General features: G+C 51.3%; 1 protein-coding gene across 8 annotated transcripts in view; it reads left to right on the top strand.

The window, feature by feature from the left end:
- PDPK1 (3-phosphoinositide dependent protein kinase 1) overlaps window positions 1-15,253 on the top strand; it is a 78,241-nt gene that overhangs the window by 36,286 nt on the left and 26,702 nt on the right. For all 8 annotated transcript variants that reach the window (XM_078440222.2, XM_060648176.3, XM_060648175.3 and 5 more), the window contains 5 exons: window positions 174-440; window positions 4,782-4,824; window positions 5,094-5,231; window positions 8,285-8,429; window positions 9,184-9,281. In XM_078440222.2, the coding sequence (XP_078296348.1) occupies window positions 174-440; window positions 4,782-4,824; window positions 5,094-5,231; window positions 8,285-8,429; window positions 9,184-9,281 (691 nt within the window). The remainder of the gene's footprint in view (window positions 1-173; window positions 441-4,781; window positions 4,825-5,093; window positions 5,232-8,284; window positions 8,430-9,183; window positions 9,282-15,253) is intronic.

Below are 15,253 nucleotides of genomic sequence, written 5' to 3'. Positions count from 1 at the left end.
AGCAGGGAAGGGCCTTGGGAGAGGAGGGCAGTGGCCTGAACCCTGCGGCCGAATTCAGATGGCTTATCCTGTACTTGGCGGTATTTGTGTTTCAACAACGTCAGCGCGTCACTTCACATGTTTAGAAAAAGTGAGCTGCTTGGAGTCTTACCATTTTTTCCTGTGTCCACCAGTATGACACCGTTCCTATTCAGTCCAGCGTGGTGTTATGTTCTTGCCCGTCCCCATCAATGGTGAGGACCCAGACTGAGTCCGGCTCGGCCCCTGGCATTCCCAGTGGTGGTAGCAGACAGGGCTCCACCATGGACAGCACCGCGGCTGAGTCCCGATCGAGCGCCAACTCGCTGCAGCACACCACACAGCCACCGCCACAGCCTCGGAAGAAACGGCCCGAAGACTTCAAATTTGGGAAAATTCTTGGTGAAGGCTCTTTCTCAACAGTGAGTACATGCCACCCTCGGGGGTTCAGCTCCTGTTGTGAAGGTGATTTGGGGGCTGGCTAACGCCAAGTGGGTCACATGGTTAAAATATCTAAGCCGTGATTTTGTGCATGAAAGCTTTGAAAGGTATCTTTCGATCTTTCTATTTTTTTTCTTTTAATGTTTATTTTATTTTTGAGAGCGAGAGGGGGAGAGAGCATGTGAGTGGGGAGGGGCAGAGAGACAGGCAGACAGATTTCCAAGCAGGCTCCAGGGCTTGAGCCCAGCAACTGTAAGATTATGACCTGAGCTGAAATCAAGAGTTGGATGCTCAACTAAGTGACTGAGCCACCCAGGTGCCCCTGTTTTGTTTTTTGGTTTTTTTTTTTTAATGCAGTTAATTTTTATCCTAATTTTTATTCTGATTCTAATTTATTCATCAACAAGTTACATCCTGTGTCCTTGTGTCCCATTAGCAAGGTCCTGCCAAGTTTTTCTACCCTTTCTCTTGTAAGTGTCAGCATCAGTATCTCTTCAGAGCTTTTGGGAAACATTGAGTGACCTTTATTATTTCTCTTTTATTTAAAACAATGTGTAAAACAGCACAGTCTTGACAGCTGCTAGCGGCGCAGCCTTTGGACCTGCTAGCCTCCACATTCTGGTGGCCTCAGTTTCACAATCAGCAATAGTATTTTCACAATCAGCACCAGCAGGTCACATGCTGGGTACCTCTGTTTGCTACCTGAGTAAGCTGTGCCTGTCTTGTGGCATTTTTCCTTTTAAAGCAAAGAATGAAGGTTCAGAGCAGCCCCTTTGCTGAGGTAGCAGCTCCACGTGGCTGTGGTGAGGCCTGGGGGGGGGGGGGGGGGTGGGGACGGGACTTGTGCAGGCTTGGGGGAGGCCTGAGTGCCTGGACCCAGCAGGGCCCTGCGGATGGCCAGGGCTGGCCAGGGCGGCTCTGCAGCGGCCTCCTGCTGGCAGGGCTTTCTTGCCTGGCCTTTGTGAAAAAACTTCAGGTGAAATGTGTTTTCCCTTTTGTCTTTTTTTTTTTTTTCCCCCTTTTGTCTTTTTACATTTATGAAATGTTATAAAATACAAAGAACATGAAATATTATAGCTCACCCATGTTCCCAGCTTCATTTAATCAATGTTAACTTTTGCTCCCCTTATAGGTTCCCTTCCCCCTTCCCTTCCCTTCCCTTCCCTTCCCTTCCCTTCCCTTCCCTTCCCTTCCCCTCCCTCCCCTTCCCTTCCCCTCCCTCCCCTTCCCCTCCCCTCTCCCTCCCCTCCCCCTCCCCTCCCCTCCCCCTCCCCTCCCCTCCCCTCCCCTCCCCCTCCCCTCCCCTCCCCCTCCCCTCCCCTCCCCTCCCCCTCCCCTCCCCTCCCCCTCCCCTCCCCTCCCCTCTCCCTCCCCTCCCCTCCCCTCCCCTCCCCCTCCCCTCCCCTCCCCTCCCCTCCCCTCCCCTCCCCTCCCCCTCCCCTCCCCTCCCCTCCCCTCCCCTCCCCCTCCCCTCCCCTCCCCTCCCCCTCCCCTCCCCTCCCCTCCCCCTCCCCTCCCCTCCCCCTCCCCTCCCCTCCCCTCCCCTCCCCCTCCCCTCCCCTCCTCTCCCCTCCCCTCCCCCTCCCCTCCCCTCCCTCCCCCTCCCCTCCCCTCCCCCTCCCCTCCCCTCCCCCCTCCCCTCCCCCTCCCCTCCCCCTCCCCTCCCCCCTTCCCTCCCCTCCCCTTCCTCCTCCCCTTCCCCCTCCCCTCCCCCTTCCCCTCCCCTTTCCCTCCCCTTCCCCCTCCCCTCCCCTTTCTCCCTCCCCTCCCCTTCCCCTTCCCTTTCCCCTTCCCCCCCTCTCCCCCTCCCCTCCACTTCCCCCTCCCCTCCCCTCTCCTCCCTTCCAAAGTATGTATGTATATATGTATGTATGTATGTATGTATGTATGTATTTATTTTGAGAGACAAACGGGGGGGGGGGAGGGAGAGAGAGAGAATTTTCCAAGCAGACTCTGTGTTCAGTATCATGAAACGTGAGCTCATGACCTGAGCTGAAAAGAGTGGATGCTCAACCGACTGAGCCCCCCAGGCACCCTTCTCCTTATGTTTTTAATTTAGATTTTTTTATTGGCAGTTTCTGTTTAAATTATGAAAGAATTGTGCCCTCACGATAAAAATCTTTAACTCTGAGCATAGTTGCCAGTAGTTCTGGTACTCACAGATCCTCTCAGAAAGAAGAAACTATTTTGAAAAGAACCTTGGGTGTTCTGCATGGTTACTTAAAATAGTCCAGTAAAAGAAGAAGCATTCTCTCCTTTTCTCAGTTTTACTTCATGGACATTTATCTTGACTAATAAATGAAGCCTTACTTGTGAAATTCCCCTTGGTCCGTGGGTTTCCATGGTGGGTAAAAGTGGGCACTGTCCATTCTGGGTGACGCACTCCTGCTGTTGAAGAGCCCCAGCTGTACTTCTTGTCACCCCTGTGCCTTTTGAACCCCTGTGCCAGGGAGGTGCCAGAGAAGAGCACCATGAGCTGGAGGCTCCTTCCTGGCACTGTTGGGAGTCCTGTAGCCTGGCTCTCAAATTATATGTGCTACCCTCAGGTATTCTTCATCACTCCTGAAATAGAGACCTCTTAAAATTAGATTTCCAGGGGAGGGTGGAGGACAAGGGGCAGTTCCCAGGCTGGGCAGGATCTGCTCTTGGCCGAGCCTGGCCCTAGAGAGTAGAGAGGCCTGGCCTGCTGCTGCCTGGCCCCCTGGGGATGATCTTGACGTCCAGATTAGCCCTGCTGTCAGCCCGGAGGGCCGTGGGGGCATGCGTCATGCCTTGTTCTCTGGAAGAGGGATACTTCCTGCCTTGTGCCCATAAGGAGGCCTGCATGTGAAATGTTGAATTCACACAACAGAAGGATTTCATAAATAGCTCCTTCAGAAAGGGTCCCATTAAGTGTTAGTACTAATAGTTTCTTCTTGCTCTTTTCTACTAGGTAGCTAGGACATGCTCCTGTGAAGAGATTTAACATTTCATGAACACATAACATAAGGAGAGGGGTCTTTCCCCAGCCCCTCCCCAACCCCCAGTGCCTGAGAACAGTCCACACAGGTACATTCCTCCAGAAAGATCTTTGAGATCTTTGCACTTGAGCACGTACAATCTAACCCTGTTCTCCTTAATAACTGCAGGGCGTTTCACGCAGTGCTCTCCCAGCATCACTTCTGGTGCGTCTGCCGGAGAATACTGTAGGACGATCCCGGCCCACGGCCTCCTGAGTTTCTCCCAGGATTTGGGCAGGTTTCCCTCTGCTCTCTGGGCCTTGGGCCATGTCTCTGTGCAGGCCTCTTAGGGGCACCTGCCTCAGCTGGCTGGGGTGGGTGGAGGCTGCCTCAGCTTCCCGGCAGACACGCCTCGCTGGGCCTGTGGGAGTTGGTGCCCAGGTTGTGCTCAGAGGCTGCTTGTGTAGAACTATCTTTTCCACGTTACGCTGTGCCCTCTTGGTTCTCTGCCCTGAAGTGGTGGTTGAGTACAAGACTTAGGTGTGCTACTGAGAGAACCCAGCCTGGGGTGTGACTGTACCCTTCCAGGAGACGCTCCCTGTGGGCCACTCGTGGTTTAGCTTCCTGTGCCCTTGATGGTAGGATAGTGTTTACAGTACCTGAGAGGGGCATCAAGAGAAATGTATGATAACAGTTACTTGAAAAAGCCCAAATTCAGGGCAGAATGAACAATGAACATATACTGAGAATATATTCTTTAAATTGTTTAAAAAACTTTTTTTTACATTCATTTTTGAGTGACAGAGAGAGAGTGCGAATGGGGGAGGGGCAGAGAGAGAGAGGGAGACACAGAATCCGAAGCAGGCTCCAGGCTCTGAACTGTCAGCACAGAGCCCAACGCAGGGCTTGAACTCATGAACCACGAGATCCTGACCTTAGCCAAAGTCGGATGCTTAACTGACTGAGCTATGCAGGTGCCCCTCTTAAAATTATTTTTTAAGGGAATTCCCAGGACTCACTTCTAGAGGTGTTATTTGCTGCTGCTTTCTACTATTTGTGAGGGTTACATTAGTCTAAGATGTTCCTGAATGTGTACTTCATGGCACTAGGGGAACTTAGCAGCTGATCAAGAACCTTCTGAAAGCAGTTGATTGATATATGCGTTTGCTGTTTATTAGAACATATTCACCTTGTTGTTAACATCCATTGTATTTGTTAGCACAGGACCAGATATGTTTTAATGTAATTTCAAATATTTCAATGTAATTTCATGGTGGGGGCATGTTAGCCCATTCTGTCGGCTGCAGGGTGACTTGTGAGACTCACTGCCCTGGTTCATTGAGTGATTTTTCTCTCCTCTTTCCCCTTTTCTTCCGAAACCAGGTTGTCCTGGCCCGAGAACTGGCAACCTCAAGGGAATACGCTAGTAAGTACTAAGTCCAGTGGGCCGCGCATCTGGGATGCAGGGCGGGGTGCCTGCAGGCACATGGCCACCTGGCTGCCCAGTGCCTGGAGGTTCTGTGCTCATTTCAGGGTCAGGCACTTGTGGTCTTAGAGACCACGGAGCCGGTGGGTATGTTCTGTGAAAAACTTCAATTTGTTCCAGTTACCTTTATGAGTTTTGTTTCTAGTGTGGTGTTTTGTTTTGTTTTCACCACTATCAATTGTAATAACTTGCTTCTCTCTTACTTTAAGTTAAAATTCTAGAGAAACGTCACATTATCAAAGAGAACAAGGTCCCGTATGTAACCAGAGAGAGAGACGTGATGTCACGCCTGGATCACCCGTTCTTTGTTAAACTTTACTTCACATTTCAGGATGATGAAAAGCTGTGTATCCTTTGAACAGTCGCACCTGAAATTGCACCAGTGACCCCGTGCTATTTTGGAGTCATGACCCCAGTGTGTATTTTCACAAGTCGTCCCTCCCTGGACAGGACAAGCAAGGGTGGCATATTCTAAGTACAAATGAATTCACATCACTTTGCTGTGGGAGCCCCTGGGATCGCTGACGTTCACTGAAGTGGAATGTACTTCAAGGGAGATCAGCACAAACTTTTTTGAGGTTTTTTTGTTGATAAGCTTTGTATCGAAAGGATTGTTACTGTTTTAACCCTGTGGTTGCTAGATATTTATTCAAAGGCATTCCCTTATTCCTTGGAATTCCGTCAAGTCTCTTCTCAAGGCAGGGAAGTGAGAGAGAGGAAGAAGGATCTCGGACATCCAGGGCCCCTCACTGCTCTCTTTGGCCCAGGGCTGTGGGGTTTGTTTGGAATGCACGTCTTTACCAGGCTTAACCCCCAAGTGCGAAGTCCAGGGAGTAACCGCAGGGACCCAAACTCTTTCCCCTCCCCAGGCCTTCTCCTCTCCCCCTCCCCATGGACCCTCCCCAGTCTGCTGTGGCCTGTGGATGGCTCTGATCCCCGAGTGCCTCTGGCTCTCAGGCAGGGCTGTCACACCCTGCTGATTGTTTCCTCTCAGGGCCTTTCCTGCTCCCTGACTTCTCTAACCCCTGGGGCAGTGTTTTTCTTTCCCCCTTCTTTTACCTCTGCTTAGGGAGCAGGGAGGTAGGGCACCATGGTAGGGGTGGGGCACGACTGTGTTGTCTAGCTTGTCCCAGGGTCTGCCCATCATGGGGTCTGGCTGGCCAGTTTCTCCTCACTCCATGGACTTTTCCTGTAGTTTTTCCCAACCAGAACTTCCTCAGCCCCTATGTGTCCCAGTGACTCTTGTCCTCAGTCCCAGCAGATGCTCTTGGCTTCTGTTCCACTGAGAAGGAGGCTGTCAAATGTAGTTGCTTCAGGACTTGTTCGGGCTTAAACCTCAGTCTTGACATTAGCTCTTTCCCTCCTGCCCTCCGGTCTCCTCAGCTGCCTGGCGCTAAGGCTGGTCCGTGTGAGGGCTTGGCTGTTCCGTTCCCCCCCACACACACCCCCTGCCCCGGGCTTTCCCCTTTCTTCTTTCTGCACAGACCCTTCTGGGTTGAAGCTTTGCTCTATCCCTGTCTCCCTTCGACACCATTTTCTGGCTCCTTCAACTGTCAGCTGAACTTGTCCTTTTGTTGAGAAGTTCTTGTTGAGTGCCAGGTGATGGGGTTATGCCGGTCAAGAAGGGAAGCGCTCCCGGAGCTTGGATTCTGCGCGGGAGTTAGCACACGCTGATGATGGGTGCCCATGTGGTATGTGTTGAGGGAACAAAGGTAGTAAGGGCCCGGTGAGAGGGCGCCGGAAGGTGCTGCTCTTGTAGCCTGCTGGTCCGAGGGGACCCATGGACTTTGGCCCGAGTCCCGGGCGGAGCAAGGGCAGGAGCGTGTCTGTGCAGGTGGGGTGAAAAGGCTGGGCAGGGGCAGCTCCTCCTCCCTCAGAGGCCTGGCGAGAATCACAGATTTTCTTCCAAGTTTGCGGGGAGCCTGGAGAGGCTAGAGCAGAGCAGCCGTTTGCCGTGACCGTGGCCGGCGCTGCACTGTGAGGGTTTTTGCAGGTGAGCCGGGTGAGGGGCAGTGCGGTCAGGGTGGCTTCCGGGCGTGAGGCCTCAGAGTCGGGGTGCGCAGGGTTGCTGTAGGTGAGCCGGAAGAGTCTGAGGGAGAGGCTAGGCTGGGAGTGTGCGTGGCGTTGGCCTTCAACGCATCCGTAGGTGCCGGCTGCTGCTGGGCGGCTGCCGGCAGAGCTCCGCGAAGAGTCAGGGCAGCTCACAAACTGAGGGTCGGAGGGGGGTGGGAGGGGTGTCGGCGGGCTGGTCGGCCCCCCACAGCGTGCTCAGCAGGGGAGAGTTCCGAGGCCTGAGCCCAAGTCACCCCCACACAGAGAGTGGCACGTGGGGTGTTGCCAGTGAGCGGAGAGGCAGACTCCCCGGGGCCCCAGGGTTTCTGGGGTAGGGGTGCTTGGCAGCCAGACCAGATGCTGCCGACTGGTCCAGTACCTGGGGCTCGGGCCCGACCTGTGGTTTGGCTCCTGTGCAGGTTGTTCTGGGGGTGAGGTGGGGGTTTCAAGAGAGAGAGGTGAGGCTGTCCAGGCAGGACACACATGCACACTGGGCTCTTCCCAGTGGTTCCGTCTTCAGGGGAGCAGTGACCTGGTCTAGTACCAAAGGGCTGCTGCGGTGGGGAGAGGGCTTTCTGTTGGTTCGTTTAGGGGTGTCACCCCTGTCCCCAGCACTCTGAAAGTGGCATTTCTTTATGAAACACATTGCTTTATATGTGGAAAGGAGCTTGCATTTGAGAAACCGTTACATGAGTTGACTCTTAGCACACCGTGGAAAGCAGCGGGTGCCCAGTGAGTGTGTGCCTGTCGTGATGCAGGTTTGGAGGCTCTGTTATGACAGAGGGCCCTTTCCCCTGGCTGCAAAGAGGCATTTGTGCCACGGGCTCTGTCTGCCGTCTCTGGTGGCTTCCCTTCACTGAGCCCGTGGGTGTTTTGTGGAGATGGTGGGGTCCAGAAGTGGCAGTCGGAATGAGGGATGGGTGTCTTTGTGTTCTTGGGGAGAAACCCATGCTGGGGCCTGTTCGTGGAGCTGGGGCGAGGGATTCCTGTCACACCCAGCAGCTGTGTGTATGATCATGCCATGGTCCGACTTGAAGAGGGACAGCTGTCTTAAGACACAGGTACCTTCAGTTTTCATTAATGAAAAATATTCTAGGGCGCCTGGGTGGTTTGGTTGGTAAAGCATCTGACTCTTGATTTCGGCTCAGGTTGCAATCTCGCAGTCATGAGATCGAGCCCTGAGTCAGGCTCCACACTAAATGTGGAGCCTGCTTGGGATTCTGTCTCTCTCTCTCTGCCCCTCCCCCGTCCCCAAGTAAATAAATGAAACTTAAGAAATTCCTATTGGGCTATAAGGTTAGTTTAAAAGAATGACTTTTGCACTCTTCCTTAACTACGTGATATTTAGACTTTGGTCTTAGTTATGCCAAAAATGGAGAACTACTTAAATACATTCGCAAAATTGGCTCATTCGATGAGACGTGCACCCGGTTTTACACGGCCGAGATGGTGTCGGCTCTGGAGTACTTGCATGGCAAGGGCATCATTCACAGGTACCATGCCAGGGGCCTGTGGGCTTTGTTCCCCAGGCCCCAGGGTCAGCTCTGCTTTATTTTCTGGAGTGGTGGGAGGCCTCCTTGTGAGATTTAAGAAGTTGATGAGACTTCCCAGGTGATGTTGGTCAGATGTCTTTGCTGGGTGGGTGGGTGGCCTTCCCAGCCATCCTGACCGGGTGCTTTTATTTCCTGCCTGATAGCTTTTGTGCGTACTTATTTCTGATCTTATTTTCCATGACTTTCTGACATTGTCAAATTAAAAGCGTTCATACGAGCTCTTTTTGTTGTGGTTACTGATCGTTTTTCTATTGTGGTAAAAGACATATAACAGGATTTATCATTTTAACTCTTTTTTCTGGTTTCATTGAGAAATAACGAACAACATTCGTCACTGTGTAAATCAAAGGTGTACAACAGGATGGTTGACTAAAATATATTGTGAAATGATGACCACAGTAGGTTTCAAAGATCTTCCTTTTATGGGCTAAAAATGATGGGTTACACTTTAATAAAAAGTTTATTGAAAATGATAGATGTACTTTTGAAGTGATGTAATTTGAAGGTACTCATTAAGTGCAGTTAATATTTGTTCATTGTGAACTTTTTAAAAAGACTCGCATTCTTGGTTGTCGGTCCATAAAGGTTATAAGCGTTAATCAGTCCATTTTGTTTTCAGTGAAAAATTGTAAAGTGTGTAATAGCGTAACTGTTTAAATATTTCACCTCAAGTGTAAAAAATCTGCTTTCACAGGGACCTGAAACCGGAAAACATTTTGTTAAATGAAGACATGCACATCCAGATCACAGATTTTGGAACCGCGAAAGTCTTATCCCCGGAGAGTAAACAAGGTGTGTGAGTGCTCTGTTTCCAGCAGGTCCTGGCTCAGTGCTTGAGATCGAAAACAACTTCTTAGAAATGTGTTGTGTTGTACTGTCTTCATTGTTAGTGACATGTTTGTAACACCTGTGCTGTTGTAAGATAGTTGCTGAAGCTTTCACATGGGAAGGCCCTGCCTCACGTGGTGGCTCTCGCTGGAGGTCTGGGCGGTTTTGTCTGGTCTGGACTGTGGGGGGAGGCGACTAGGTTTCTAGGCCTGCGGTTGGTCTGCCTGGCCTTGAGTAGGGGGTGCTGGGTTGCCAGCCACTCTGCATGTTGTCGTCCCAGGTCTTTGTGAGCACCTGCAGGTGTCCACTGGGGCTCACCACTCCGAGTCCTAGAAGATGCCAGGGTGCTTTGTTCCTGGTCTTCTGAGCAGGGGTGTGGAGTCGGTGGGATCAGCTCCCGGCTCTTCCCGTGGCACTGTGGCTTGTAACTGTGAGAGCACGGTCTCCGTCCCAGTGCCCGCCATCTGCCTGTCTTCCCATCTCCTCTGTGTAGCTGCCAGTGGTGGCCCAGGCACCCCGATGATGGTGAGGTTCTACGAACTCAAAGAACGAGTAGGGGCTGATTTTGAAGCTGCTAGTCAAGTGCACATTTACAATTGCAAGCCATCCCGGTCACTGTTTGTTCAGGGTGATTCCCGGTGCCGGGTTACGTATTGTGACCACTCCATCACCTGAAGACGAGTTGCTGACAGTACAGTGGGCCTTGAGTGTCTTAGCTAGCCAGTGGGGACCTTGAAATTAATCAGGGACCTTGAAAAGGAACCTTGAGTCAGGACAAGTGTAACTGACAGAGCCACCCTGGCCCGAGAGGCTAGGGCAGTGTGCTCAGCTCTGCCAGGCCCTGTGGGGACCCGTGAGAGGGCCGTGATGGACGGGCTGGGGAGCGGCCAGAGCAGGTGCGACTGCTGGGGTCATTGGCGGAAGGGAGATTCAGATGGAAACCTCCGCTTTGCTGCAGCGGCCCTCCTGTGGAGGAGGGGAGCTGTGAGCTCCAGGCCCCAGCGCGAGCAGCTCGGCTTCCGAGGAGCCCTGCAGCTCAGCCAGGCAGGTCTGCTCCGTCTCAGGTCGGACTGAGGCCTGCTTGGCGACCACACGTAGGGCAGCTGCTGGGCTGATGTCTGGGGTCCCCTCCTCCTGACTGCGCCTGCCTGGGCCTGGGTAGGTTCTGTTCCACAGGGTGCCTTCTGTTTCCTTTCCTGGTGTTTTTGCAACCCCATGTTTTCAAACTCTCTGTTGGGAAGATCCTGTCAGTGCCATGATGTTTGCGCAGACTCTCATTGAATCGCCAAGACTGCATCTCGGATTTGGGACCTTCTTCGAGAATCTTAAAGCGCCACCCTTTTGGGGCTGAAACAGAACTTGTAATCAAGGAAGATACTCTTGTTTCTTGACAAATTTTAGTCCTGGTGCCACTCAGCTTCTTTTTGCAGCTCCCTGTCCCTCCTTCCCACCTTGGAGAGGTTCTCTGGGCACTTGTGAGATGCCCCAAAACCTTGATCCACCTGACTCATTGCTGTTGCACAGGAACATTGTGTCGGCCGGCGGTCGTGTTTTGTGGACGTGGTATAACCCATGACCGTAGGCGTGGCCCATGACACACACGAGCCAAGCAGGAACTGCCATGGCCCCAAACGTCCTTGTCCCGTCACGTGTCACTTCCCATGAGACAAGTCACCGTCCGCCATGGGGCTCCCCCTGTCAGCCTTGGGAGCCAGCCACCTCGGGGTCTGTGCTGTTTTTCCTCTGTGTCCATTTGCCTCACAACCTGATATTTGGCACAAGCTAGTCCTGGTACCTTATAGCCATTTTAAAAAATGGGATGAATTTAAATGCATTGGAGAAATAAGCCTGCATTTCTTCTTTCTGGGAGTAGAAGTGTAGACGTCCTTACGTTGTAAACCAGGGACAGTTTCTTGTATGTATAGATGAGTTGGCTTTTTCCCACCCTTCTAGAGGAAGGGAAAACGTGTAACTATGTGAATGATTGGTTTTAGTGACTTGCTCTCGCTTTCTGTTTCAAGTAGTTCAGGCTCTTAGAATTTATTCTTGCATTAGCTTTTTTTTTTTAAACCTTTGTGCAGAGATGATTTCCATAAAACATCTTAGGCTTCCAGAGAGCGTGCGTTGGTGGAGACACGGCCCAGGTTCCTTAACTGTCCTGTGAGCACGTTCTACCCTCCTAGAAGAGGCAGGTTGTCTCTTCGCAGACCTCTGTCCTAGTGGGTTGTCCCTCTGTCTCTCCCTTATTGCTTCCTGTGGCATCCTAGTAGCCTTGTGACTGTAAGGAGCAGGATAGGAAACAGCAGGGCAGCTGTTGAGGGTATGCGGGATTGATGAGGACTTTATGGCACAGAGGACTTGTGACTTCTAACCAAGCTCCCACAGACATGTCTGGGCAGAGGCAACTTAATCACGCAGAGCAAGCCCCTTGTGTGTGGCTGTGTCACTGGCTTTTGCTGTCTTTGGTAGAGACTTGGGGAGTTTGGGATGCCATAGAGGTTTGGACTTGGGGTTTGTGTCTAGAAACTCATGTCGTGAGCTGTGTAGGCCTTTCTGGTATGCGGCCAGGTATGGAGGTTCCACTCGCCAAACAGGAGGGGAGGTCTGGCAGGTGTGCAGTGGGAGATGACCAGAGACAGGTTGGAGGGGGAGGCTACAGAGCCGAAGTCACTTCTGTCACTCACTCCAGCAGTACCTTCTGTGGAGGGCCATCATCCAGACCCTCAGAGCGGCATCAAATCCCCCCCACCTGGTGTGCTGTGGACTCTAGAACCTGCCCCAGCATTTCTGCCTCCAGCCCCACCCACCACAAAAGAAGAGTTCACACGATAGAGGGGAAAGTCAAGTCCCTATACTTATACCAGCATATATAACTCTTAACATCAAGAAATGGTTTACTCTGGTCTTCTCAACATTGGTATTTGTTTAGTCATAGCTATGATACATGGAGTTTTTGATTTGTTTTGTTTTACTTAAATTTTTTAAATGTTTATTTTTGAGAGAGCGAGTGCAGCACAAGCGAGCACAAGCAGGGGAGGGGCAGAGAGAGAAGGAGACACAGAATCTGAAGCAGGCTCCGGGCTCTGAGCTGTCAGGATAGAGCCCAGTGTGGGGCTTGAACCCACGAAGTGTGAGATCGTGACCTAAGACGAAGTCGGACGCTTCACCGACTGAGCCACCCAAGCACCCCCCAAGACATGATTTACCCCTACCTCACACCATAATACACAAAAGTTAGCTCCGAAGTGAACTTGAATGTAGAATCTAGAAGCTGAGACTCTGAGAGGAGGCATAGCGTAAATCTCCATGACCATGAGTTAGGCAGGGAGCGCTTTCTTAGATACGGTATCCGGAGCACGGGCAGCACAAGGAACATAGACTGAATCCAGTTGGGAAACTTGTGCCATGATGCCATTCAGAAAGCGAAGCAGGAAAAAACATTTTCAAAACATGTATGTGGTGGGGCGCCCGGGTGGCTCAGTCGGTTAAGCATCCGACTTCAGCTCAGGTCACGATCTCGCGGTCTGTGAGTTTGAGCCCCGCGTCGGGCTCTGGGCTGATGGCTCGGAGCCTGGAGCTTGCCTCCGATTCTGTGTCTCCCTCTCTCTCTGCCCCTCCCCCGTTCATGCTCTGTCTCTCTCTGTCTCAAAAATAAATAAACATTAAAAAAAAATAAAAAATAAAAAAACCAAAAAACATGTATGTGGTAAGGGACTTAGCCCAGAGTGCCTGAAGAACTCATAAGACAAGAAGTAAAATGAAATTGGGGCCCCTGGGTGGCTCAGTTGTTTGAGCGTCCGACTCTTGGTTTCAGCTCAGGTTGTAGTCTCATGGTTTCAGGAGTTTGACCCCTGTGTTGGGCCCCACGCTGACAGAGTGGAGCCTGCTTGGGATTCTCTCTCTGCCCCTCCCCTGCTCGCACTCTCCTCTCAAAATAAGTAAATAAACTTTAAAAGAGAAAAAGAAAATACATTAAAAATGTAGAAGCAGGCAAAGGGTCTGAATAGACATTTCTCCAAAGAAGACAAAGCAAATGGCCAATAAACACATGAAAAGGTGCTAAGTGTCATTAGGGAAATGCAAATGAAAACCACACTGAATACCACTTCACATCTTCTAGGATGGCTGTGATCAAAAGGAGAGACAATGAGGCACCTGGGTGGCTCAGGTCATGATCTCACGGTTCAGTTTGGTCACTTTGGTCCGGTTTGTGAGGTTTGTGAGTTCGAGTGAGCCCATCGCCCTTCAGGCTCCTTTCTGTCAGCGTAGAGCCCGCTTTGGATCCCTTCCCCCCTCCACCCCCCTCGCTCATGCGCACACATGCTGGGGCGCTCTCTCAAGGGTAAGCATTAAAAAGAAATAGGACAGACGATATCAGGCGTTAGCAGGGGCGTGGAGGAATGGAAACCCTGTGCTGCGCAGGTGGGAATGTCAAATGGTACGGTCACTTTGAAAAAAGGCTGGCAGTTCCTCAGCACGTTAAGCGTCGTCCCTTGTAAGTGAGCAGTTCTTCTCGCAGATGTATCTGAGCGCTGTGGAGACGTGTCCACAGAAGCGCTGTACAGGAGTGCTCCTAGCAGCTTTATTTACGATAGCCAGACAGTGGAGACAACTCAGGTGCCCGGCGTGCACATGGCTAAACAGGATTCGTCTTAAAGAGGAGTGGAGTTCTGGTCCACACTAGCATCGATGGAGTAGGACGCGTCGTGCTGAGTGGACGCCGGCTGGGGTCAGGGTGGGGTCGGCGTGGGGGGCGTCTTTCCATTTAGGTCTTGTAATTTCTTTCCAAAGTCTGTCTTAGTTTTTGGTGTCAAGCTTTCTTCCTTTTTTTAGTAAATTTATTCCCAAGTATTTTATTTTGGAGTCTATCGTAAGTGGAATTGTTTTCCGAATTTTACTTTCACATTGTTCGTTGCAAGCGTGTAGAAATACATTTGCTTTTGTGCTCTCACCTTGTGTCCTGCAGCCTGGCTGGATCTGTTAGTTGTAACTGTTTTGTAGTGAATTCTCAGAACTTTCTACATAGATCAGGCCGTCTGTGATTCGAGATACTTTTTACTTTTTCCTTTCCACTCCGGATGCCTTTTATCTCTTGTTGCCTGGCGGGCCTGGCAGAACTTCCAGGACGATGTCGAATGGAATTGACCATCCTTGTCTTGTTCCTGATCTTCCGGGAGAAGCTTCAGTCTTTGACCATCCAGGCTGATGATAGACGCCTTGACCAGGTTCAGGAGGTTCCTTTCTCTTCTTACTTTGTGATGTATTTTTGTCATGAAGGAATGTTGGATTTTTATTAGATGTTTTTTCTGAATCTACTGAGATATCATGTGGATTTTGTTCTTTATTCTAATGATATGTACTATATTGGGTTTTTTTGGGTTTTTTTTTAGTGTTTTTGTTTATTTTTGAGAGAGAGACAGAGACAGAGTGTGAGTGGGAGAAGACAGAGAGAGAGGGAGACACAGAATCTGAAACAGGCTCCAGGCTCTGAGCTGTCAGCACAGAGCCCGATGCGGGGCTCGAAATTGTGAACTGCGAGATCATGACCTGAGCCGAGGGCAGACGCTCAACTGACTGAGCCCCCCAGGCGCCCCTGAGTGAATTTTGTATGTTGATCCACCCTTGCATTCCTGGGATAAATGGCACTCGGTCGTGGTGCGTACTCCTGTTGATGTGTTGCTGTATTCAGTTTGCTCATCTTTTGTCCAAGAGGGAAGCCTCTTTTGGGGAGTGTGTCTGCTTGCTTCACTTGGGGGCTTATGAGTAAGACACTGCAGTTCTGCACTCTCAGCTTTGCAGAGAGGGTGGGTGTCCTCTGACCTCAGGAGCACTCCCTGGGGCTTGTCCTTCCTCACAGGCCCTTCCGAGTCCGAGGTGGTGGCCAGAGTGTTTCACGGCCTGGGATGCTGGTCACTTTGCTTGAATCACTTTCAGGG

Source organism: Panthera onca, chromosome E3 (assembly GCF_046562875.1).
Source record: "Panthera onca isolate mPanOnc1 chromosome E3, mPanOnc1 haplotype 2, whole genome shotgun sequence".
In the NCBI taxonomy this organism is placed as follows: Eukaryota; Metazoa; Chordata; class Mammalia; order Carnivora; family Felidae; genus Panthera; species Panthera onca.
The sequence above is the reverse complement of the archived record's forward strand: the minus strand, read 5'-3'. Positions and strand labels throughout refer to the sequence as shown.